Below are 11,025 nucleotides of genomic sequence, written 5' to 3'. Positions count from 1 at the left end.
GCACGCAGAGCAATGCCCTATACTGAAACTTGAACGATCGCTATGCGAGAAAATGCCCTTCAGTGTCTTCCAAAATCGCAGATGATCAATAATTTCGTTGTTCGGGTATTCTCGATATTTTTTAAAAGTGTTGGCAGCAATCGAGGATGACAAAAAAAGAGTAAAAATTCCGCCAATTTGATTTTTTGAGCTTTTTTGAAGGCTCAAGCTAAGAACAGCGGGTTTCATACCTAGCTAAGCATATCATCATAAATGTCCCAGAACGGCGTAACTTTTCGTTTTTATATTATGAGCTTTCCGCCATAAGTAATTTTACACGGCTTTCTTAAGTAAATATCACAGGAATTCTCATAAGAATTTTTTCGTTATTGATTTGAATTTCTCGAGCTTTTCACTCAGAAACTGAATGTTCCCTAATTAGGAGCACAAATTTACAGATTACACAAAAAACCACGCTAATTTTTACCTTCAAATATCCAGATAAATACGTTTATTTAGATACTACACTCGTTCAGATGGTATAAACAACAGTTGAGGTGTACAGGTATTTTTCTGTGAATAATTGTCGTTAATTCTACACAACTACAAATTATAAAACTTCTAGGATCATCTACTTTTATTAACAAATTCTTTAACTGAACTGAACAAGCGGCTGAGATGGTAAGTATCAAGGAAATTTAAAACGGTTAAGAATAATACAACCATAATGATGCACACTATGCAAACAAAAGTGGTCGCAACGCCTAATACAAAAAATAGGTTTCACGTTTGTGTCCGCCATTTTGGAGTAGTGTACAACGGCTCAAAATTTGACTCTTGAAAAATTTGCTGGTTGCAAGATGCTACGAACGGCCTTTCTTACCAGGTTGAATGACAAGAAAACAAATAGATGGTAAACTAAGAATATCTTGCATTTTCAACTTGTCATAAGTGACAGTTGCAAACCGTTTAACTCATCCCCTGGGGTCCACCCTCACCATAGAGGGTCGTGCATGGGCTTAACTGATAGATGAAAATTGGCCATCATTATTAGCTGAGAAATGGCGGGGGTTTTTTTTAACTAAGAAATGTTCAGTAGACATGATAGCTGAGATGACTAAATTTTGCCTGAGTGTAGTATAAATTGTACCTGCACTTAACTTGTCAGTAACCGACGGTGTAGGTAAAGCCTAGCTGGAGAATATTTAAGCTGCTAACAAAGATTACTCGGAGCTCCTCAGAAGATAATAAGCAGTACAAGGGTTCGTAAAGTCTCGAAAGGGATCGGAATCATTCGAAATTTCTTCGGAAATCTACGGATGATACTTGACACTGTTTCGGCTAATGAGAGGGACACCGTTGATACGACAAAAAGCCACACTGAAATCACGTGATATTTAAGATTCGGCACAATTAACTTCGGACTGAGCTGAGAAAGGGACGAGATTTTAGTTGATAGCTGAGAAATGGCGGAGCTCCTCACAAATTATTTCAAGAAATCATGAGGTCGTCAGAAGATGATAAGCAGTAAAGTCTCGAAAGGGATCGGAATCACTCGAAATTTCTTCGGAAATCTTCGGGTGACACTTGACACTGTTTCAGCTAATGATAGGACCGCCGGTGATACGATACAAAACCGAACATGAACATGTGAAAAGTAAATTATAACTGGGATCCGGTATAATTAAATGAAATTTGAGAAAGGGTAAATGATAACTGAAAAAACTGAGAAATGGCTGCAGTTTTAACTGGAATCTGAGAACCCAGCGCGTCCATGCACACCCTCACCAAACAGTACTGTTCCCAACGCAACTTATTAGAATCTCTTTCAAGTATTGTAAAGGCTGAGCTTTTAACCCTTTTACCCCTAATATCAAAGAACAAATTCTCCATTCTTGTCTCCATACTTTTCTCATAAAAGTACTAGGGAGAAGCTATTAAAATATAAAGAAAAGTTCACCTTGGGTGATCATATTCTTAATTCTCATGACCTCAGGGGTTGAAGGAGCATTGATATTACAAGGAGAAATTTGGTGCTGATCACTGTTAGGGCTTAAAGGGTTAAGACATTTGAGATTTTTTTCCTTGAATTTTTTTGACACTCGGTTACTAGTTAACACTCCGCTTCGCATCATGTCTGCCTTACTAGTTTCAAGATGGTGGTCGCAAACGTGAAAACCTCTAAACGACAACAACTAACCATGCTGTTTTGTTTGTTTATGAAACTTTAACTACAGCTGAAGCGACAAAACTGGCATAACAAGAGCAACAATCACAGACAACACACATGCCGTCTCAACTCTCCCCTCCCCCTTGGGGACGGGTGTGGGACAGTTGACCTCCTCCTCGTACTCATTCCATCCCGGAGTAGCAATGTTGATGAGTACGCCATTAGGATCGTCCACTGCACAGCGCCTATCATCTCCCACCATGCCGAGCGGGCGTGTCAAGCGAAGATTGCGGCTTTGCAGGTAGCGGCACCATCTGTAACATACAGAAATCAGAACATACATTGTACATGTCAGTCAAACAGCAAACTGGCACCGCAATGTGTTCTTCAAATGGCGGAGTTTTTTTCCGCATGTATACGAACGTTTTGCCCTAGAAAAAACGGGTTTTGTCTCTTTTTTTCTGTCGATTAGACTTTTTAACGGGAGTTTAGGCTTACTTTGGGCCGTTACTCATCGCAAAATCGCTTTGGTTCTTTGATTTCCCTTATTTGGCCTGTCCCCCGTTTTGAAAATTCGCACCGGAGAGCATGCGCATTACCTGGGGTTAGTGGTCGCATCCACCTCAATCTCGTTCTCAGAGGCTGCGTTCCTTTTGGTCTGCACCATGGAAGCAAGACGTGTGGCCACCGCTGGCCTAAAACGCGCACGCGCTCTGAGGACAAGATTGCATCCGCCTGGAACCGAGGAAAAACAAATGTCCTTTGGGTTGGAAAAGAGTTTGATATGGCAATAGTCTTGCTTACCTGTCGACCTCAGCCGAGGTGTTAAAGTTGAACGTATATGACAGACCATGTCCATCAAACTCTTCCAGCAAGTGAGGTATGAATGAGGCGGGGTTATGGGTCATGTTCTTTGGTTCGAAAGGACGAAACTCCACTGCACCATTGGCAGCGATCAGCGTTATCACCCAGCCTATCCAGTCCACTCCCCTCTTCACTGTCATGTTAAGGTTGTTGCTGTACCAGGTTTGTATTGCCATCAGATCATTTGAGGTGTAATAGAACACCATGCTGCTTACACCTGTTATTGAGCAACCAAAAAAGTCCTTGAGATCATAATTGTCTTTCTTGTTGGAAGAGAAGCGGCTCGTAACAATCTTCTTAAACCGATCGCAGTGTATGAGGCTATATAGATATTGACTAAAAACGAATGTTTTGTTTATAAACAGAGTTTATAACTAAAGGTAAATTGGCTATCGTAAAGAGATTCGAGTGCTGACATTCTTTTTCACGATTTGGCGTAAGACTGTGGAATGAGATACCACACCGTATAAGAGATTTGCCAAAGAAAGAATTCAAAGGAGAAATTCGCCGGCTTCTCTTCGATATTTTGGCAGATGAAAATGACTATATCGAAACGCCTTTTATAATACAGAAAATTGGTCTAGCGAATTAGTTACCACTCATTAAATTTTCAACTTTTTTGCTTTCCTTGTGATTTCTTTACCTTCCCTAAATTCTGTTTGTATCGTTCTAAATGTCTTGATTGTAATAAATATAATAATATTAACTTTATCCTTTAAAAGTTGTAAGTCTGGCCCGCCTATATTAGCTCTTGATACCTGCGGACCAGTCTCTTTGGCTTCTTTTTTCTGGCTGGATTTTGGAATTAATAAATTCGAATAAACTTTTCGACCGTTAGCTCTTTGTCAGCGTGAATAGATAGTGACGTCTACGAAAACAGAATTTCGTTTGCAATTTACAGAAAACAAGTATACACTTGCCCTAAGCTGTGGAAGAAATCTCGTTTAGCAAGGTAATACTCAGGAAGGTTTACGACAGGACTACCTTTCGGTTCAGTTGGAGTGTCATTCCAGTGCGCCAAATTCAATGGTATCCCATTTGGATCTATGACGTAACAGTGACGTTCAAACCAGGTCTCAGTTTTGAGTGGCATGGCCAGCGAATAATTTGCCTTGGTAAACTCCCCACAAGCAGCATCAACGTCTCCCATGTTATAAGTAAGAAACATGCCTTTGGCCGCGAAATTCTTGGCCAGCTGAGGTCTGGCGCATGCGTGCTCGGCACCCTCCACGACAAAATCAAGGAAAGCCACACCTTAAAAAAAAAAAAAACGCAGGCACGCGGAGCGTGCAAGAGCTATTTTTAGATTGCGTAAGAGAATTAAAGTACAATCGAACCTCTGCAAATGGACACCTCCCATAGGCGGACACCTAGCTCTCGTAAACGGACACTTGGTCATGTTCTCAGCTACATACAAACACTACACTCTTAACCTCCTATAAGCGGACAATTTTCTGGCTCCAAGGGTGTCCGTTTACGGGAGGCTCAACTGTATCTAATTTGTAGTAATTAGAGCTCGTCAGGACATACGGTAAACAAGAATGTTCAGTACAAGTGTTGTTGTTGTTGTTGTTGTTTTTGATGAGGTAAAGCATTCGTCATGATCAAGTGTGATTGCTGGGATTATGCTACGTTCAAGTACATGACGCTTATCATTGTCAAGTTTAGGTTTGTGGACTGTCTTACTGTCTCGCAGTCACATATCGATTTTACTCCGAAGGACACTTAAAGGCTTTGTAAATTGAAGCTCCTTTCTTTTTTGTGGATGAAAGAAAATTATTGAAAATGTTCTGATACTGCATGTTACAAGCTACAGAAAAGAATGATTATGAAAAAATTTTAATGATTCCTCGTGCTGAACGCAACAGTAGAATTTTTCGTTTCTGATGAGACTCCAAGGGCTGGGGTTGCAAAGCTACAATACTTGGTTATGGGTGGGTCTCTGCCGCAAAGGCCTCATAATTTAAACTCTGCTGAGGGAGGGGTTTGTTTGACAACGATACCTCGTTCAAGGAATCTAACAATAGATGTACGAAAACCTAAATCTCCTTCAAACAAACCAAAACAATCTCAAATGACCAAAACCATTCTGTAATGTGAGCTGTAGCGATGAAGTGACATAAACTGCCGAACGGCAGCAACTGACACACATTACTTTTTTACTTCTATATCTATACCTTGTGTAGTTTTGAGATTCACCCTAACATCATCACACTAAGAACTCAGTAAGCAAAATGTGACAACCACAGTACATTTAGAAGCTCAAGCCGTTTCTTGCAAAACACACCCATTTTTCTCAAAACCAAACTGGAAGATGTACTCAAATAATGTCTACTTCATAAATTCCTTTGATTTTTATTGAAATTAATTCAATAGATAATGTTTCCATGGTTACCTGGTCCAGGCAAAAATGAGATGAATCCTGGAGTTTCCTTCACAACTGTGAACTTCAAGAAATTTGTATAAAAATGTTTGGTATCGCTCAGCTTGCTGGTGCTCACTGTTATGTCCACATTGACGAGCCCTGCAAGAGTGAAAAGAGAGCATTTTTAATGAAGGGCTATGCCGTTTCTGTTTTGTTTTTGTTTTGTTTTGTTTTTTTTTTTTTTGAGAAAGAGAGAGATCTAGAGAAAATCGGAAACCGAATCAGTGTTTGCCACTTTTGTGTCACTACAATTTTACAGGGTAGTATCGAAAACGAAGACCGAAGACCCACTCGAAAACGAAGACCCACTCGAAAACGAAGACCCGCTCGAAAAGGAAGATCCACTCGAAAACGAAGACCCTCTCGAACAAACAACGTTTGCATAGACTCAAACATTATTTGTGCAAAATAAAACGTCAGAAATTTCTGGGTTTATATTTTTTAAGTAAAGGTTTGGTTATACATAGACAAGTAAAAATAAACGATAAAACCGAACAACATTTCGGGGTCGTCATGACGCCATTTCATTTTTTTTTTTTCATTTATTTCCATCACTTCGAACTTGAAAATGGTGTCATGACGACCCCGAAACGTTGTTCAGTTTTATCGTTTATTTTTACTTGTCTATTTATATTTTTGGAGTAAATTAAGATTATAAGCATTTAAGCGGCTTATCCCATCCCTAAATTGGGCGATTGCTTGTAGTGACTAGCACAATACCGGTGTTTTGAGTTTATTTGTTCATTGAGTTTCCAGCTTTCTGTAGGGAGTTTGAGAAACGAGGACGGCAACGGTAACGAGAGCGTCATTTAAAAATATAACTGCTCGTTTTTGTAACTCTTTCGCAATCATTAAAATTTGTTTAACGTGGAAAATGCTGGCGAACTACCTTATAATTTTACAGCAAAAGTTGGCAAACTTACACCGGTAAATCATGCAGAAATTCCATTTTTATGGTCTTCGGCGTGCGAAGCGATCAGATTAATTAATAGCTAGAACTCTATACGTCTCTATCAAGAAGCAGCTTAACCGGTTTTCACGGGTGACACCTTCAATATTAATTACAAATGAGAAAATCACTAAAATTGTCTCTAAAATTGACGTCCTCTGTGCCGAGTATCAGAGTACAGACCCACGGCAAAATGGGATCTATTTGTTTTATACAATAACCAAGACATCTCAACACATTTCGTGAGCGAGCGTCACGTTGCCTGAGTTGAGTCAAAAACTTCACAGCAAACTCAGTTTGAGACTACAACACACATGCGATTATAATCTTCTAAATTAGAGTATAATCCGAAAGAATTTCACTAACAATATTTTTAAAACTAGCCTTTATTCCAAAAGGAAATCCTGAATCCAAAATATTACAGCATGTAAGTCGCTTCACTGCGATTTGTAATCAATTACTCGCCGATTTACCGGATTTCTATCGGCGACATATTTCGACAAATATTTGCTTCCTTTTCACGTCACAACAAAGTTCCAGCTTTCCTATCCTGGTTGAGGTCACTCTCACCGGTCTTTGTCCTATTTTTTATTGGGTAGTTTTCCTTTCCTGCGAAAATTTGCCTGTGTTTGTCCGCTACTCGCAAAAACAGTTTGCAAAACTTTGTTGACCAGTCGCTCTGCTGGACTCTAGACTCTGATCACGTGCGCCGGTGACGTCAATGCAGTCGATGACGTCAATCGTGCGTCTATACTCTAATCACACACTCCTCTAGACCAATCAAAACGGGAGATTTACACTGTTCATTGTATAAACTCCGATAAAGTTGCGTTTTGGTGGACGTCAATCAAAGAAAAGCCGTTGAAATTGTTTTTGAATTCTGAGAACATTTCAAGGCAACGGAACGAAGAAATTGACAGTTTTATCCGCTGACGGATGGTAAACTTTATGAAAGTTGATTTCCAAGACAGGTTATCTAAAAAATGCGCATTGTTTAGACGAAGCCGTATTTTTTTATGAAACATTTGAAATCGCTGCACTTGACAATTAAATCAGCGATGCATGCAAGCCGAGCAAATTATCACGTGCAGTGAAAATCGAAATTTTTAATTCAAACATACCATTTATTTGCGCTTGATCTGCCTGGAGAATGAATTTAAATAAAGTTTACCTTCTTTTAGCGGGGTAAAATTCTCAGTTTCTTGCAGGGTTACCTTGGAATCTTGTCAGAATTCAAAATAATTTAAATGGCTTTTCTTTGATTGACGTCCACCAAAACGCAACTTTATCCGACTCTTTTGAATGCCGTAGGTTGCGTGTTATTGGTAACCGCTGTAATGAATTTGAGAAGAATTGCTACTTAATTGTCAAGTCTTTGTAACGAAAAACCAATGTCAAGCTAGCCTCCCAAGCGGTCGTTTTTAAGGGACTCGTATAAATTTTCCTCCTCCCCGAGCAAGTATACTAAGTATGACGACAACCGAGACAGTTGTCTCGCTAAAGGTTTCAAAGTCGATTGGAATTTATTTTTAACTCAATAAAAGCTAAGAATAGCTTCGATGGATTTAAAATCCAAAAAGAGACATTTGGCCTTTACAAGCCTTCTTGGCAGTAATATATAGTCAATTAATCTCTTGCCTGCCCAGATGGCCGTTGTCTACCTCTTAAAGATCTTGGTACTAGATTAAAGTCAAATTTAACTTGACTTTCACTACTCAGGGTAACCGATGGTGATACAAGCGCTTGAACTACAGTGTCGTCTTCCTCATTTCCCCGTGTTGTACAAAACAATAATTATAAATTATTCGTTTTCTTCGAAATAAGGGGTTCCTTTCGAGGCGCTGATTATCCAAGGCTCAAAAGATGGCTAGAGATAAACCCCCCTTTGGAAACGCCATGGTTTTATTTATACCATGGCACGCATCGTTTTCTTTAGTTTTTCATCCTGCCTTTGTACACATGTTGTCTTTGCTACGAAGCTGTATGTGTGTGAAACTGATGAGCTGCGATAATTTCTTCGTCAGACATTGTGACGCGTTTGCACTCACTGTCACCTACCGTTGCAAGAGTGTCGGCGGCAATTAAACTGGCGTTGTGCCATCCAGTGTTGTCGTGAAGGGCCAACGGTGGAAATTATCACAGTTTAGATATCAGTTAAGTGGTTTTACCTTCTATGGAAGAAGTGCGTAGTGGCCAAAGGAACAAGGCTTTCGCGTTGGCCACTACCTCTAGATCAGGGTACGTAATATTGTAAATAGTCAAATATGAATATTGTAATAGTAAGAATATTGTGTGTCGTCTATAATGTATTTATGTTGTATTTTTTTGTTAATGGCAAATAAAATTGAATTGAATTAGTTGACGAGTGAAAGTTACATAGGACTTAAACGAATGAATGTTTCAAAATATAGGGGTACTCATTTTCCATCCGCAGTTAAAGCAACGCTGATAAGTCTTATGACTCAGTAAATCTCAGGACAGCAGTAGATAATAAATCGATTCACAGTATCAAAGAGAAGTACAGTTGTGTGACAATCTGATGAAGAAGAACTGAGATCGAAGCATTATACGAGAGGTTCTCTGGTATATATATATATATATATATATGAAGTCGTTGCAACTGAATAACTCATGCAGTACGAAAACAATCTCCCGTACGAATCTGGTTATTGAATGTCGCTTAAAATGTGTGCATGAAAAGTTAAGATGCACGTAACAAGACTCACAGTAAAAGTGCACCTTAAACTAAAGTGGCAAACATTCGGCTGTAGATTCTTTGTACGTACGAGCACTCGATCTAGAAGGGGTACACCAGCACTAACTGACTGAGGTGATTTTAGAAAACTGAGCTCCGAGTCGAAGGCACTGTACGGGCCCATTTTTACAACGAATGGAAGAAAACAACGTTTATCCAACGAATATTTCTTTTTACTGTTGAAACTGGTTGTGGTCAGGATTCTCATCTACTTTAGCATCTAATTTAGTTCGTTCAAAAACCTCTTGGGAGGTCTAATTTTCCGCCCTGAACGCGTGATTTGCACGCGGGCACGAATTAAATGATTACGCGTATGGTCTCTCACACCTGGTTTTCTTTCGCGACACAAGTGCAAGCTTACTCGTTTTAAACAACAATCGCGTACAAGCGTACATGCAATCCATTTGAAACGCTAGCGCAAGCACGGACTGATTAAAATTTCTTTATCCATTTACCTGCGCAATTCAGTGCCAGTTGTCTTTGAACTATCTATAGCTGTTGCTTATAGTAGCTCATGCATGCTTCTGTCGCTCTTTAAAACAAGTTTATACAGTAATACGTACCTTCAGTCCTACAATGTACACTCCCGGTGATTGAAAACAAGGCAAAAAGAGTGAAATACATCCCAGCTACGCTTTCCATGGCGAAAAGTTTCAGTGCTTTGGCTCTCTGCAGAATGACCCAAAATGGCTTCGTTCACAAGTTATGGGCGTTTACGGCTTAATTAAAGGACCTTGTTTTGACTAAAGAAGCTAAACCCAATCTTTTTAATTCGCTTTTGGACCTAAATTAACATTGTCATTACCATATTACCAATTGTTTTCCGCTTCTCGGAAAACCACTCTGCATATAAATCGTTTCGCGGAAATTGTATAAAAAACACTAGTTCCAAAAAAGGTAATGATAGGTCATCCGAACAATATCATCCCCAGACCCTCTCAGAAACCTCGGCACGAAAACATCAGCCATATATCTTTTGCATTAATGAGCTTATGAGGCGCTATGGGATACGGAATATATTTCTGCAAAACGTTGTAGGGATGCGGGGTATAGGCGAATAATCCAGGGATAGTTCACGGTTCCAACTCGTCTTTATTACTGTTATTTCGAATTGCGATTACGGTTGCTAAAAGCGAAACAATATACAAATTACTAAAGAATACAAATGGCGACTATGAAACGACGAAAATACAGGAAACGGAAAGAAACTAAGCGAAAATACTTACAAACGTTGTGTGGCTAGAAAGTTGAACGGAAAAAATGTACGATAGCAAACAAGAGTTGAACGAAAAAAAACTGCAACGATGTTGCCGTGAACGCTGAAGCGAAATGAATTAGAATGAACTATGAAACTTACAAAATGATCTAAGAACAAAGAAAATTATGCGGAGAAATTTAACAGAAAGAATAGCGATATCTTAAAAGAATGTGAAAGGAATGTGCAACCATACAAAGAACTAAATGCTAAACATAACAACGTGGAATGCGGCCGTAACACGGGGTTTTTAGGGATTCTGTAACGGGAGTCGAGAATCCGGGACTGATGGGGTATCCAATTTAAGCCGGGTTAACGGGTGTTAATAATAATGGATATGACAAGGGACAGGAAAATGAAACCCCGCTTTACGGACACCCGCTTAATACGGACACTCGTTATTATGGACAGCCAGTTTCCTGGTCCCGCTCCACAAATTTTTCTTAAAATTACGGACACTTTTTCTGGTCCCAACGGATGTCCGTAAAACGGGGTTTGACTGTACCTGAGTTACGGCAGTCAGTGATCAGCCGTTGTCTTGGTGACCTGCTGACGAAAGATCACCTGAAAAGATTCCCCTAACTTTCAGTCGTTTACGATCACTGATGTTGTCATTCATGACAACACG

General features: G+C 39.6%; 1 protein-coding gene across 1 annotated transcript; it reads right to left on the bottom strand.

Moving 5' to 3' along the window:
• Positions 1–459: 459 nt before the first annotated feature.
• Positions 460–10,620, bottom strand: LOC146481361 (uncharacterized). Its single transcript, XM_085108450.1, has 6 exons — positions 10,430–10,620; positions 9,706–10,363; positions 5,409–5,537; positions 3,998–4,267; positions 2,954–3,230; positions 460–2,463 (listed from the first exon to the last, which is right to left on the bottom strand). Exons 2-6 carry the CDS (start codon positions 9,782–9,784, stop codon positions 2,211–2,213), a joined length of 1,008 nt encoding a protein of 335 aa, XP_084964576.1. The 5' UTR covers positions 9,785–10,363; positions 10,430–10,620; the 3' UTR covers positions 460–2,210.
• Between the last annotated feature and the right edge of the window lie 405 nt (positions 10,621–11,025).

Source organism: Pavona decussata, unplaced genomic scaffold (assembly GCF_977016875.1).
Source record: "Pavona decussata unplaced genomic scaffold, jaPavDecu1.1 SCAFFOLD_50, whole genome shotgun sequence".
Classification (NCBI taxonomy): Eukaryota; Metazoa; Cnidaria; class Anthozoa; order Scleractinia; family Agariciidae; genus Pavona; species Pavona decussata.
This window is presented reverse-complemented; position numbering and strand designations above follow the sequence as displayed.

Coding starts and splice junctions, on each gene's coding strand:
- LOC146481361 (XM_085108450.1), bottom strand. CDS start 9,784: ATGGAAAGCGTAGCTGGGATGTATTTCACTCTTTTTGCCTTGTTTTCA. Junction 5,538..9,705: donor TGTACATTGTAGGACTGAAG/GTACGTATTACT, acceptor TCACTCTTGCAG/GGCTCGTCAATGTGGACATA. Junction 4,268..5,408: donor CTCATTTTTGCCTGGACCAG/GTAACCATGGAA, acceptor TTTTTTTTTAAG/GTGTGGCTTTCCTTGATTTT.